The sequence below is a fragment of the Bufo bufo genome, chromosome 9 (genome assembly GCF_905171765.1).
Source record: "Bufo bufo chromosome 9, aBufBuf1.1, whole genome shotgun sequence".
In the NCBI taxonomy this organism is placed as follows: domain Eukaryota; kingdom Metazoa; phylum Chordata; class Amphibia; order Anura; family Bufonidae; genus Bufo; species Bufo bufo.
Genome location: NC_053397.1, coordinates 189,504,411 through 189,519,986, shown reverse-complemented (window position 1 = coordinate 189,519,986; position 15,576 = coordinate 189,504,411). Strand labels below are relative to the sequence as shown.

General features: G+C 45.6%; 1 protein-coding gene across 1 annotated transcript in view; it reads right to left on the bottom strand.

The window, feature by feature from the left end:
* The window catches only part of LAMC2 (laminin subunit gamma 2), a 50,628-nt gene that overhangs the window by 11,426 nt on the left and 23,626 nt on the right, over nt 1-15,576 (bottom strand). The window contains exons 15-17 of the mRNA XM_040407301.1: nt 10,240-10,319; nt 7,542-7,667; nt 5,585-5,729 (exon numbers count right to left, since the gene is read on the bottom strand). Coding sequence (XP_040263235.1) covers nt 5,585-5,729; nt 7,542-7,667; nt 10,240-10,319 — 351 coding nt within the window. The remainder of the gene's footprint in view (nt 1-5,584; nt 5,730-7,541; nt 7,668-10,239; nt 10,320-15,576) is intronic.

Below are 15,576 nucleotides of genomic sequence, written 5' to 3'. Positions count from 1 at the left end.
GGGGGGTCTGGAGTGGTTTGACTGGTGGTCTGGAGAGGTCTCACTGGGGGTCTGGAGGTCTAATGGGGGTCTGATTGGGGGTCTACAGGTCTTATGGCGGTCTGATTGGGGGTCTGGAGGTCTAATGGGGGTCTGTTTGGGGGTCTGGAGGTCTAATTGGCGTCTGTTTGGGGGTCTGATTAGGGGTCTGGAGGTCTAATGGGGGTCTGATTGGGGGTCTAGAGGTCTAATGGGGGTCTGATTGGGGGTCTGGAGGTCTAATGGGGGTCAGATATGGGGGTCTGGAGGTCTGATATGGGGGTCTGGAGGTCTAATAGGGTCTCATATGGGGTTTGGAGGTCTAATGGGGGTCTTATCTGAGGTCTGATATTGGGTCGGGGTCTTACATGGAGGTCTAATGGCGGTCTGATCTGAGGTCTAAAACTGGGGTCTTATATGGGGTCTGACACAGAGGTCTAAAGGAGATTTGGTCTGAGATGGGGGGGATCTCATTTAGGATTTTATATGGGGGACTGATCTGAAAGGAAGGGGGGATTTTTTGTACTAGCGCACAAAATAAAGGGGTGTTTTTGTACTGACGCACTATCTGTGTGGTACCAGTATTTTCAGGGGGACTGTTTCTGCAGGAAAGTATTGGGGAGCACAGTGGGCACAGTATTGGGGGTGGCAGGATAGGGTGTTGAGAAGGTGGGAGGATGATGGAAAAGTAGGAAAGTAAGATGTCTGTTTGTTAAAATCTGCAGAGACAAGGCGCGGCGGAAAGAAGTCACCATGGTGGTCTGGTCTAACAGGAGAAGAGGAGGAAAAAGAATATCTACATCAGAGGAGATGTCACTGGATGTAAGAGGTATGAGGTGCTGTATTACCCTGTATGTTCTGTAGTGCTGTATGTAATGTTTTCCAAGTATGTCTTTAAAGGGGTTGTCCGCTTTTTTTTTTGTATGAGCGCTGCCTTCTCTGCTCTGTTTACCTGCTCATCACTGCAAATGCTATGGCGAGCCGGTGAACAGAACAGAGAAAGCAGCTCTCACATGAGCGCTGCCCTCTCTTCAAATAGCTGATCGTCGGGGGTGCTGGAGGACCTCGGCTGATCTGATATTGATGTCCTATCCTGAGGATAAGTCATCAGTAGTAAAAAGAGGACAACCCCTTTAACAGTAGGACTGGAGGGAAGGGGGGGGGGGCAGGGCTGGACTGGCCTGCTGGGATACCGGGAAATTTCCCGCTAGGCCGGCAGGCCTAAGTGCCGCAAGGCCGCGGCCCTGGTGACAAGTGGGGGCGGCCGGCGACAGGGCACAGCAGGAGATAAGCGCTTCCATTGTGGAAGCGCTCATCTCCATAGTCATCTGTATCGCCGTCTTCAGGACGGCAATACAGATGTCTATGCTACGGCAGGGGAGGGAGAGGTGTGTTCCTCCTGTTCCTCTGATAGGCTGCCAACACTAGGCCGGTGCAGGCGGCGCAATGACGTCATCGCGCCGCCTGAGCCGTATAGCGAGGGACACAGGCCGGAAGAGGCCTGCATCGCATCGCTGGAGGTAAGTATAAGTGTTTTTTTTTTTTAATATAGGTACAATACTGGATCATGATGGGGAGGGGGCTACTGGAACATGATAAGAGGGGGCTACTGGCACATAAGTACGACTACTGGCACATAAGGGGGGCTACTGGCACATGATGGGGGGGCTACTGGCACATGATAAGGGGGGCTACTGGCATATGATAAGGGGGGCTACTGGCACATGATAAGGGGGCTACCGGCACATGATAAGAGGGCTACTGGCACATGATAAGAGGGCTACTGGCACATGATATGGGGGCTATTGGCACAAGATATGGGGGCTACTGGCACATGAGGGGTGCTACTGACACATGATAAGGGGCGGCTACTGGCACATAAAGGGGACTATTGGCCCATAATAAGGGGGGGTTACTGGCCCATAATAAGGGGCGCTACTGGCACATGATAAGGGGGGGGTTACTGGCACATGATAAGGGGGGGTTACTGGCACATGATATGGGGGCTACTGGCACATAAGGGGGGCTACTGGCACATAAGGGGGGCTGCTGGCACATGGGGGGGCTATTGGCACATGATAAGGGGGCTACTGGCACATAAGGGGGCTACTGGAACATGATAAAGGGGGGGGATACTGGCACATAAGGACGACTACTGGCACATAAGGGGGGCTACTGGCACATGATGGGGGGCTACTGGCACATGATGGGGGGCTACTGGCACATAAGGGGGCTACTGGCCCATGATAAGGGGGGCTACTGGCACATGATAAGGGGGGCTACTGGCACATGATAAGGGGGGCTACTGGCACATGATAAGGGGGGCTGCTGGCACATGGGGGGCTATTGGCACATGATAAGGGGGCTACTGGAACATGATAAGGGGCGGCTACTGGCACATAAGGGGGCTACTGGCACATGATAAGGGGCGGCTACTGGCACATAATAAGGGGGGCTACTGGCACATGATATGAGGGGGCTCTGACTGCTGGCACATGATGGGGGGGTTCTTATTACTGGCACATGATTGGGCGGCATCTATTGGGGCACTTATTACTAGCAGATTATTGGGTGGCACTATAGGGGCATCTACTGAGGCTAAAAAGAAGGGGTATTTTATATGGGGGGCTTTGTATAGGGGCATTTTATACTGGGACACATTATGGTGGGTACTATGGGGAATGGGGGGGAGCACTATGGAGTCATCTACGGGAGCACTGAGAAGGGGTATTTTATATTGGCACATTATGGGAACATTAGCTCAACTGGGGGCATTACAAAGGGGTATGTTTTGCACATTATAAGGAGAATTATTACTACTGGGGAGGGGGGGCATTATGGGGCATGCTGAGAGTTGTAGTTTTGCAACAGTTGGAGGCATCCTGGTTGGGAAAACACTGTGATAATATGAACAATGGGGGTTCTACAAAAGAGCTACCGTGGGGCAAAGTTCATATTCGTGTTTACACACATGTTTTAAAATGAATGCTTTCTCCTATTATAAACAAGTAAATAATGACGCAATGCTGTGGGGCTGGTATGCAACTTTTTCCAGGGCTGGTTTTTATCCCCAGTCCGGCACTGGGCGGGGGGGTTCAATATTTTCCTTGGGCAGCAGAAAAGCGCTGAGTGAGGGATGGGGGGGGGGGGGGGGGGGGCGGGGGGAGCCAAGCTGAACTCTTGCACCAGGGCCTATGAGCCTTTAGCTATGCCCCTGTCTGCCGCTATGGTAGTTACGCCCCTGGGGCTCACTATCTAGCTTCCCTATATCACATGCACTGGGGCCAAATGGTTTTATATGTAGGAGGAAATCCGTACAAGCATGACCCTACCCTGTAACAGGGGCCCCTTCCTTTCTCTCTTCATAAATATAGAGTAAAATTACTTTAATCTGGCATAAATGGGACTCAATATCCAGATAGAACCCACATTATCAAACATTCTAGAATAAAGAGACAGGTATTCTCGGAAAAATAAGAAAGAACACCCAAAATAATTTACATAAGGGTCCATTCACACGTCTGTGTGTTTTTGCGGATAAACGGATCCGCAAAACACGGACATCGGCAATGTGCGTTCTGTATTTTGCGGACCGCACATCGCCGGCACTTAATAGAAAATGCCTATTCTTGTCCGCAATTGCGGACAAGAATAGGACATGTTCTATTTTTTCGGGAACGGAATTGCGGACCCGAAAGTGCGGCTCCGCAATTCCGGATCCGGGCAGCACATTGTGCGGCCCCATAGAAATAAATGGGTCCGCAATTCTGTTCTGCAAAATTTGGAACAGAATTGCGGACGTGTGAATGAACCCTAATATTGTAGATCTGTGTTGCTCTGGATTATCAGACACCAGACTAAAGGAATTTCACTGTATGCCTTGATATATATATATATATATATATATATATATAAAATTCCTTATTAGTAACGTTCTTGCCATTTTATGGTGTTTTACATCATACTTTAATGTTTTTGTACTGTACATACTGACAGACAACCTCTTTATTCTTTTCAGTGCATATTAAAGGGGTTGTCTTGTATCACTTCAGCAAATAGCATTTATTATGTAGAGAAATTTAATACAAGACACTTACTAATGTATTGTTATTATCCATATTACTTCCTTTGCTGGCTGGATTCATTTTTCCATACACTGCTCATTTCCATAGTTATGATCACCCTGCAATCCAGCAGCTGTGGTCGTGCTTGCACAGTATAGGAAAAAGCACCAGCCTATGTGTGCTCCCACGGTCCCGGCTACTAGAGAGACCAGTGTGCAAGCATGACCACTGGTGTTGGTGTTGGATTGCAGGGTGGTCGTAACTATGGAAACGAGCAGTGTATAATGATGAATCCAGCCAGCAAAAGAAACAATATGGATAGTAACAATATTTTAGTAAGTGACTTATCCAAAAAACAAAGAGGTTGATTCCAGCTTTTGACGTATAAAAAGTATTCTTTATTCGGCTTGCAGTATTAAGATCCAACAAATGTCACATGGAGAGACACAAATAGATTGTGACGCGTTTCGGGCTATGGTATTGAGCCCTTCATCAAGACAATACAAAGTGTACTAAAAACAAGTGCTTTATATACAACACAAATGGGTTCCTCCTCCTTCTCTAATTGGATGAAGGTTGCGTCCCAGACTCAGGTGCTCCCAGATTAGGAAAACCCTCCCAGGAATACGTGGGTGGGGACGCAGCAATTCAAAGAATTACACATTCAGAAACATATACTGGTGCACTACATATACTGCAAGGTTAAATCATGCTTTCTGTTCAAACCCTTCGGTATACAAGTCTCTAAAATGAACATCCAATATGTTTCCCTGCTTAGAAGCTTTTGTTTGCGATCACCTCCTCTGACAGGTGTGTAGAGGTGAGAGCTGCTAAAACTTTTTTTCTTTGCACATTAGTAAGTGACTTGTATGACCTTCCTCTACATAATTAATGCTATTTGCTGAAGTGAGACAACTCCTTTAAAGAACCATTACTCACCTCAAAGATCTCGTGATGCTTACAGGGTTCCCACTGGTCTCTGCTTTCTGGTTCTGGCTTGACACGCAGGAAATGCCTGGAGATGCCTGCTCAGCCAATCACGAGCTGAGGTGGATCACCACTCTGGCTACTGACTGGCTGAGAAAGCATCTCCTGCCTTTTCCTGTTTGGAGCTGGCACCAGGAAGCAGAGACCTGGGAATCGTGTTAAAGGCAGCAGCAGGGAATTGCTGAGGTGAGTAATGCTTCTTTTTTAACCCATTCTGTCTATTATATTTAAAAAAAACTGTTGTCCTGTCGGACACTCCCTTTAAGTTTAAGAGGTGTGTTACCATTCCCATTAATACATTAGACTAGTTTTGTCTTGATTAAATGGAGGAAACATTATTTGTATCTTTTATTATCACAAGAATCTGTTTCTGACCTTAAGATATTCAGAAAGGATTCAAGGATCTATTATGTTTCTAACAAATGGAATAAGTAAAAGGGTAAAACTGTTGGCGTTAGGGGAATTTTAGAACATCTGACAAAGTGATTATATGAGGACCTCACTGATGCCATTACCTGGATTCCCAGAGGATCCAAACGAGAAGCTTGTGCCACCTCCCGGGCTGTTTGCATGCTCTCATGGTAGGACCTCTCTGCCGCCGCTGCAGCCTGAATGGCCTCGCTCTCTATTGTTCCAGTTTGAGTGCGGATATCACCCAACCTATGAACACAAAACATTCCTACAATAAAAGCTTCTTGAGTGACCTTAAAACCTAAAATAGCTGAGCATTTAAAGAAATAATCCTCGAAAATATAGGTCCTAAAAGGGTTTGTCTCATGAAGACAAACTTTGTCCATATGTCCTATTAGGGCATATGGATGTCACAGGGCTGGTTCGCTTTGCTCAGGCACCCCCTCTATGAGCCAGCTCTGGTGGACTCGAGCCGTCTATACAGGGTCCGCCATTCATCGGGGAATGTTTTTTGGCTAGAGAATGCTTCCCTGGAAAAATCATTTTTTTGCCCAGACCTTGGACGATCAGCTTAATATCATTGTGGCTTCAATATGGAAGGGTTTATCTGGTTTAGAAAACCCCGTTTTCAAATAGGAAATTCAAAGATAGTAGTAAAGTCCCTCAGTCAGTGGCCTCATCTATTAGGATCTGTCAGCAGGTTTGTACCTATGAAACCGGCTGACCTGTTACATGTGCACTTGGCAGCTGAAGACATCTGTCCCATGTTCATATGTGCCAGCATTGCTGAGAAAAATGATCCTTTGATATATGCAAATGAGCCTCTAGGAGCAACGGGGGCGTTGCCGTTACACCTAGAGGCTCCGCTTTCTCTGCAACTGCAGCGTCTTCTGCACTTAGATTGACAGGATCAGGTGTGATGATGTTTTCACTGCCTGGCCCTGCCAATCAAAGTGCAGAGGGCGCAGCAGTTGCAAAGAGAGCAGAGCCTCTAGGTGTAACGGCAACGCCCCCGTTGCTCCAAGAGGCTAATTTGCATATATTAAAACATAATTTTTCTCAGCAATGCGGACACATATGAACATGGGACCAACACAGATGACTTCAGCTGCCAAGTGCACATGTAACAGGTCAGCCAGTGTCATAGGTACAAATCTGCTGACAGATGCCCTTTAAGGTCATCCTCTAAGTTGTTAAAATGCTATTCGGTAATTTATATATTCTTTATGTATATCAATTTATGAGAAAGCTAATAGACCACCAGTTAAATATTCATGACCATAACTAAAGTCCTATATAAATAGCCAAATTTGGCTTTTCAGAAAGCTAGGAATACTGAGTGGCCACCCATTTTGGGGGATATGTTAGTGGCCATTTTGGTTGTTGCCCAGCTTTTACCATGAAATGTGATATAACTTCTGGTTATTAGCAACAAGCCTTGAAAGGATCCCTAAAGGAGTTATATATTTTTTCTATTTTAGATGGAATTGCTCTTTAATCCTCCTTTAAACAACATACCTATGTGATTACAAGTCAGGACGTCACAGGAGGTATTAGCATTTGAAGTATTGCTATTCATACAGTAGATGTTATTGACAACCACTCATTCTATTTAAAAGAAAATTAGTGTGGTTGTCACCCCTAGGTCTCATGCAGAGAGTAGTATCATGGATTTGTGTTGTATATGTATATATAATACTGTATATATAATACAGCGCCGATAGACAGCTATGGACCCATACTGCACCTCTGTGGGCCCTGTGTAAGGTATACAGAGGTTTCTCTCATACGTTATCCATGAGAAAAAAAACTGTAGCATATTCCATCACACTGCATATTCAGGGAGATATTTATGAGGGCTCCTATATTTATAGCTGATTTTTTGCAAATACATACATTTTGTGTACATATTGTCCATATTGTCCATTATTGATATTTCAGCATTTCAGCCATCATTTTGTAAATAGCAGCGAGAACCGAGAAGGCAGCATCTGGCTGGCATTAATCACTTTCCGGCATGCATTAGCACTAAGACCCTCACTATCGACCACTATCCCGTACCTTTCTCTTAGTCTCTCTGCAGCACCGAGGTCCACATCTCCAGAGCGGAGGATCTGCATTGCCCTCTGGGTATCGGCTAGGGCATCAGCTGCATCCTGTGTTATCATCTGGGCGTCCTGAGAAAGTCTGTATGACAAGGAGATGAATAAGCCACAAGGAAGACATTTTTTTCCTACTAACAGGACTTGAGTCGTAGTAGTAGTAGTATTATACAGCAAGGATTATACTGTTTGGAAACTAAAGGGATTGTCTGGACACAAAACAAAAAAAACTCAGAATGGTGTCAATTAAGATAAGAAATAATACTAATGCAGTACCCCAGAAGGACTACTGCAAAGGGTTAGTTACCATTAACAGATTTAGGGTCCATTCACACGTCCGTAACGTGTTTTGCGGATCCGCAAATCACGGACACGGCAATGTGCGTTCCGCATTTTGCGGACCGCACATTGCCGGCACTAATAGAATATGCCTATTCTTGTCCGCAATTGCGGACAAGAATAGGACATGTTCTATTTTTTCGGGGAACGGAATTGGGGACCCGGAAGTGCGGGTCCGCAATTCCGTATCCAGGCAGCACGCATAGAAATGAATGGTCCGCAATTCCGTTCCACAAAATGCGGAATGCAATTGCGGACGTGTGAATGGACCCTAAATGCAATGTTTCTTCATTTGTTATGTACATGCACTTAATGGCATCGTATAGACAACATATGGTAAACAACTTGGCAAATTGTGTTAGGTTTTCAAGAGATGGACTAGGTCCACCCCTGACTAGTTAATGTTGAGAGAGTTTAGTCTGAAGCAACCTGGAGGGAAGATGTGGCTGGTCAACCTTCTGCACAACTAGGCCCAAGAACCTTAAACACTACAACTGCCCAGAAAGTAGCCATCCTGCCTAAGTACTCAAGAGACAGACATCTGAGAAGATCTAGAACTCACCAGGCCATGCATTGGACTCAGACAGCAAGGTATTGTGCTTGTTTATGGCAGAAAGGCTTTGCTGCTGTGAGAAAGCATTCCCCACACTGTGAGACAGATGGGCCACCCATATCTGCCAAATGCAGAAGGACTTAGCAAAAACCTTATTACTTGCCCCTGGTTCTGCTGAGAGACTGAAAGGGTAATTTGAGAGAGGGAGTACTATAACCTCCATCATTGTTGCTGTCCATACAGCTATTGAGAGAATATTGTACAGTGACATACTGTTAGAACTGTGCCTTTTGCTGCTCTTTGTACTACAATCCCTATCATCAACTTAGTAAAGAGAGACTTTATTTATATCACACAACGAGCCTGATCATTGTCTCTCTTGTTCACTGATCCTCCCTTGCACCCGGCAAATCATCCACCATTAAGGGCACCCCAATTGACACCAGGCAGGAGCCCTGATGCCAGTGTGTTAGTCAGTCACTGCACGGCCCTAGAGAGTGCAGGAGTGGAGCTCGCCGCCGTGATCTGTAGGTACTACCACCACCCTCAGAGCCACAACCACGACTCCCATTCTCCCTGCACTCCCCAGAGGTCCAAAAATTCTTAGTGGCCAGAAACTATAATAGCACATGAATCTCCTTGGCTCAAATTTCATTGTTATATTTGTTTGCTGACTGCACAGGCCAATTGGCCAAAATAGTTGCCATGGATACAATGATTACACATTTGTAATCTTTTAAGAATCCATGGCAACAGCAAAACAGTCTTGATTCATTGTTGCTCCCTAATGACAAAACCTCAGCCAATGAAAAACTCCCAATTATTGGCTTCTGTTCCATGGTATAATATAAGCCTGGGTGGTGGCGCTATGGCAGCGGCTCCCTGCTGTTCTGGGTAGGGAGGGGACATAGCGCTATATGCTACCAGAGCTGCAGCACTGATATAAAACCGCAATCCACCCTTAAAATGGGCATATATTATGGCTCTGTACAGCCTCCAGGTTGAATATGGCTGTAATATGACACCCATAGAGGTGTAGAGAGGTCTATTGTACGTCCATAGGGCTCTGACTTCATATTTCTGTTGGGTTCCATGGTATGTTCCATCATAATGTTGTACGTTGTATTACGAAGGTATTCTCCATTAAAAGCATTGCCTCTAGGGGATAATAACATCATAGCGTAATGTAGTGCCATACAGAGGCACCAGATGGCAGCACACAGGGTGTGTAGTACAGAGCCATACTTGTGCTGCCATACAGGATCCATGCACACAGGTCCTACCTTTGATGGAGCTTTGCAGCAGACTGCTTCTGTTAGACCCATGTGGGGGCAGCCTTAAAGGGGTTTCTGAGTGTTTAATACTGATGACCTATCCAAACCAATCTGATTGGTGGGGGTCTGACTCCCCCTCCCCCCCAAAAAAACAGCTGTTTAAAGAGGCTGTAGCGCTTCAGTAAGTGCTATGGCCTATTCCTAGGCCATTGATGTCACATTACTGGGTCACATGCCCTAGACGCAGCTCAGTCGCATTCAAGTGGGGCAGAGCTGCAAAACCAAGCACAGCTCATATCCAAAGGACAGCACTGTGCTTGGTAAGTTGCGAGGAGGCCGCAGTGCTCATCGGATTGCCAGAGGATACGTCACCAGTATGAAACACTCGGAAAACCTTTTTATCATCATGTAATATTCAGATAACATGGCATTTGTTTATATGGCATATACCACCGTGTGGCTCTGGCCTAAGAGAATAATCAAGTTATTACCTGTTTGCTATAGTCTGCGCCTCTTGACCAATTTGTGAGAAAGAGTTTGAATTCCCGGATGACTCTAAAGAAGAAAATGTCTGTAATAAGAAAAGATTAATACTAATTAATAAAAAAATTATTATTAATAATTATTAAAAACAAAATGATATGAATAAATTTAAATAAAATCCACGTCACTAGAGGTGTAGACGGGCCCAAACCCCCTGTAACTGAACAGTATGAGAAACATGATTAAGGAGATGTCTATAGTCGCAAATAGGTTTAAAGGCTATGTACACCTACAGGGCAATTTTTTTATGACTGCATGTTACTCATTTTTGGCTAAAAATAAAAAAAAATTCAATTGGCCTTTATTAACCACCTCCGGACCGCCTAACGCAGGATCGCGTTCCGGAGGTGGCAGCCCTGCGCACAGTCACGCATATACGCGTCATCTCGCGATGGCCGAGATTTCCTGTGAACGCGCGCGCGCTCACAGGAACGGAAGGTAAGAGAGTTGATCTCCAGCCTGCCAGCGGCGATCGTTCGCTGGCAGGCTGGAGATGTGTTTTTTTTAACCCCTAACAGGTATATTAGACGCTGTTTTGATAACAGCGTCTAATATACCTGCTACCTGGTCCTCTGGTGGTCCCCTTTGTTTGGATCGACCACCAGAGGACACAGGTAGCTCAGTAAAGTAGCACCAAACACCACTACACTACACCCCCCCCCCCCCCGTCACTTATTAACCCCTTATTAGCCCCTGATCACCCCTGATCACCCCATATAGACTCCCTGATCACCCCCCTGTCATTGATTACCCCCCTGTAAAGCTCCATTCAGATGTCCGCATGATTTTTACGGATCCACTGATAGATGGATCGGATCCCCAAAACGCATCCGGACGTCTGAATGAAGCCTTACAGGGGCGTGATCAATGACTGTGGTGATCACCCCATATAGACTCCCTGATCACCCCCCTGTCATTGATTACCCCCCTGTAAAGCTCCATTCAGACGTCCGCATGATTTTTACGGATCCACTGATAGATGGATCGGATCCGCAAAACGCATCCGGACGTCTGAATGAAGCCTTACAGGGGCGTGATCAATGACTGTGGTGATCACCCCATATAGACTCCCTGATCACCCCCCTGTAAAGCTCCATTCAGATGTCCGCATGATTTTTACGGATGCACTGATAGATGGATCCGATCGGCAAAACGCATCCGGACGTCTGAATGAAGCCTTACAGGGGCATGATCAATGACTGTGGTGATCACCCCATATAGACTCCCTGATCACCCCCCTGTAAAGCTCCATTCAGATGTCCGCATGATTTTTACGGATGCACTGATAGATGGATCCGATCCGCAAAACGCATCCGGACGTCTGAATGAAGCCTTACAGGGGCATGATCAATGACTGTGGTGATCACCCCCCTGTCATTGATCAACCCCCTGTAAAGCTCCATTCAGATGTCCGCATGATTTTTACGGATGCACTGATAGATGGATCGGATCCGCAAAACGCATCCGGACGTCTGAATGAAGCCTTACAGGGGCGTGATCAATGACTGTGGTGATCACCCCATATAGACTCCCTGATCACCCCCCTGTCATTGATTACCCCCCTGTAAAGCTCCATTCAGATGTCCGCATGATTTTTACGGATGCACTGATAGATGGATCGGATCCGCAAAACGCATACGGACGTCTGAATGAAGCCTTACAGGGGCATGATCAATGACTGTGGTGATCACCCCATATAGACTCCCTGATCACCCCCCTGTAAAGCGCCATTCAGATGTCCGCATGATTTTTACGGATGCACTGATAGATGGATCCGATCCGCAAAACGCATCCGGACGTCTGAATGAAGCCTTACAGGGGCATGATCAATGACTGTGGTGATCACCCCCCTGTCATTGATCAACCCCCTGTAAAGCTCCATTCAGATGTCCGCATGATTTTTACGGATGCACTGATAGATGGATCGGATCCGCAAAACGCATCCGGACGTCTGAATGAAGCCTTACAGGGGCGTGATCAATGACTGTGGTGATCACCCCATATAGACTCCCTGATCACCCCCCTGTCATTGATTACCCCCCTGTCATTGATTACCCTCCTGTAAAGCTCCATTCAGACGTCCGCATGATTTTTACGGATCCACTGATAGATGGATCGGATCCGCAAAACGCATCCGGACGTCTGAATGAAGCCTTACAGGGGCGTGATCAATGACTGTGGTGATCACCCCATATAGACTCCCTGATCACCCCCCTGTCATTGATTACCCCCCTGTAAAGCTCCATTCAGATGTCCGCATGATTTTTACGGATGCACTGATAGATGGATCGGATCCGCAAAACGCATACGGACGTCTGAATGAAGCCTTACAGGGGCGTGATCAATGACTGTGGTGATCACCCCATAAAGACTCCCTGATCACCCCCCTGTCATTGATTACCCCCCTGTAAAGCTCCATTCAGATGTCCGCATGATTTTTACGGATGCACTGATAGATGGATCGGATCCGCAAAACGCATACGGACGTCTGAATGAAGCCTTACAGGGGCGTGATCAATGACTGTGGTGATCACCCCATATAGACTCCCTGATCACCCCCCTGTCATTGATTACCCCCCTGTCATTGATTACCCCCCTGTAAAGCTCCATTCAGACGTCCGCATGATTTTTACGGATCCACTGATAGATGGATCGGATCCGCAAAACGCATACGGACGTCTGAATGAAGCCTTACACGGGCGTGATCAATGACTGTGGTTATCACCCCATATAGACTCCCTGATCACCCCCCCTGTCATTGATCACCCCCCCTGTCATTGATCACTCCCCCTGTCATTGATCACCCCCCTGTCATTGATCACCCCCCTGTCATTGATCACCCCCCTGTCATTGATCACCCCCCTGTCATTGATCACCCCCCTGTCATTGATCACCCCCCTGTCATTGATCACCCCTCTGTCATTGATCACCCCTCTGTAAGGCTCCATTCAGACATTTTTTTGGCCCAAGTTAGCGGAATTTTTTTATTTTTTTCTTACAAAGTCTCATATTCCACTAACTTGTGTCAAAAAATAAAATCTCACATGAACTCACCATGCCCCTCACGGAAACCAAATGCGTAAAATTTTTTAGACATTTATATTCCAGACTTCTTCTCACGCTTTAGGGCCCCTAGAATGCCAGGGCAGTATAAATACCCCACATGTGACCCCATTTCGGAAAGAAGACACCCCCAGGTATTCCGTGAGGGGCATATTGAGTCCATGAAAGATTGAAATTTTTGTCCCAAGTTAGCGGAACGGGAGACCTTGTGAGAAAAAAATTAAAAATATCAATTTCCGCTAACTTGTGCCAAAAAAAAAAAAATTTCTATGAACTCGCCATGCCCCTCATTGAATACCTTGGGGTGTCTTCTTTCCAAAATGGGGTCACATGTGGGGTATTTATACTGCCCTGGCATTCTAGGGGCCCCAAAGCGTGAGAAGAAGTCTGGTATCCAAATGTCTAAAAATGCCCTCCTAAAAGGAATTTGGGCACCTTTGCGCATCTAGGCTGCAAAAAAGTGTCACACATCTGGTATCGCCGTACTCAGGAGAAGTTGGGGAATGTGTTTTGGGGTGTCATTTTACATATACCCATGCTGGGTGAGAGAAATATCTTGGTCAAATGCCAACTTTGTATAAAAAAAATGGGAAAAGTTGTCTTTTGCCAAGATATTTCTCTCACCCAGCAAGGGTATATGTAAAATGACACCCCAAAACACATCCCCAACTTCTCCTGAATACGGCGATACCACATGTGTGACACTTTTTTGCAGCCTAGGTGGGCAAAGGGGCCCACATTCCAAAGAGCACCTTTAGGATTTCACAGGTCATTTACCTACTTACCACACATTAGGGCCCCTGGAAAATGCCAGGGCAGTATAACTACCCCACAAGTGACCCCATTTTGGAAAGAAGACACCCCAAGGTATTCCGTGAGGGGCATGGCGAGTTCCTAGAATTTTTTATTTTTTGTCACAAGTTAGTGGAAAATGCTGATTTTTTTTTTTTTTTTTTTCATACAAAGTCTCATATTCCACTAACTTGTGACAAAAAATAAAAACTTCCATGAACTCACTATGCCCATCAGCGAATACCTTGGGGTCTCTTCTTTCCAAAATGGGGTCACTTGTGGGGTAGTTATACTGCCCTGGCATTCTAGGGGCCCAAATGTGTGGTAAGGAGTTTGAAATCAAATTCTGTAAAAAATGACCTGTGAAATCCGAAAGGTGCTCTTTGGAATATGGGCCCCTTTGCCCACCTAGGCTGCAAAAAAGTGTCACACATCTGGTATCTCCGTACTCAGGAGAAGGTGGGGAATGTGTTTTGGGGTGTCATTTTACATATACCCATGCTGGGTGAGAGAAATATCTTGGCAAAAGACAACTTTTCCCATTTTTTTATACAAAGTTGGCATTTGACCAAGATATTTATCTCACCCAGCATGGGTATATGTAAAAAGACACCCCAAAACACATTCCCCACCTTCTCCTGAGTACGGAGATACCAGATGTGTGACACTTTTTTGCAGCCTAGGTGGGCAAAGGGGCCCATATTCCAAAGAGCACCTTTCGGATTTCACCGGTCATTTTTTACAGAATTTGATTTCAAACTCCTTACCACACATTTGGGCCCCTAAAATGCCAGGGCAGTATAACTACCCCACAAGTGACCCCATTTTGGAAAGAAGAGACCCCAAGGTATTTCGTGATGGGCATAGTGAGTTCATAGAAGTTTTTATTTTTTGTCACAAGTTAGTGGAATATGAGACTTTGTAAGAAAAAAAAAAAAAAAAATCATCATTTTCCGCTAACTTGTGACAAAAAATAAAAAGTTCTATGAACTCACTATGCCCATCAGCGAATACCTTAGGGTGTGTACTTTCCGAAATGGGGTCATTTGTGGGGTGTTTGTACTGTCTGGCCATTGTAGAACCTCAGGAAACATGACAGGTGCTCAGAAAGTCAGAGCTGCTTCAAAAAGCGGAAATTCACATTTTTGTACCATAGTTTGTAAACGCTATAACTTTTACCCAAACCATTTTTTTTTTACCCAAACATTTTTTTTTTATCAAAGACATGTAGAACTATAAATTTAGAGCAAAATTTCTATATGGATCTCGTTTTTTTTGCAAAATTTTACAACTGAAAGTGAAAAATGTCATTTTTTTGCAAAAAAATCGTTAAATTTCGATTAATAACAAAAAAAGTAAAAATGTCAGCAGCAATGAAATACCACCAAATGAAAGCTCTATTAGTGAGAAGAAAAGGAGGTAAAATTCAT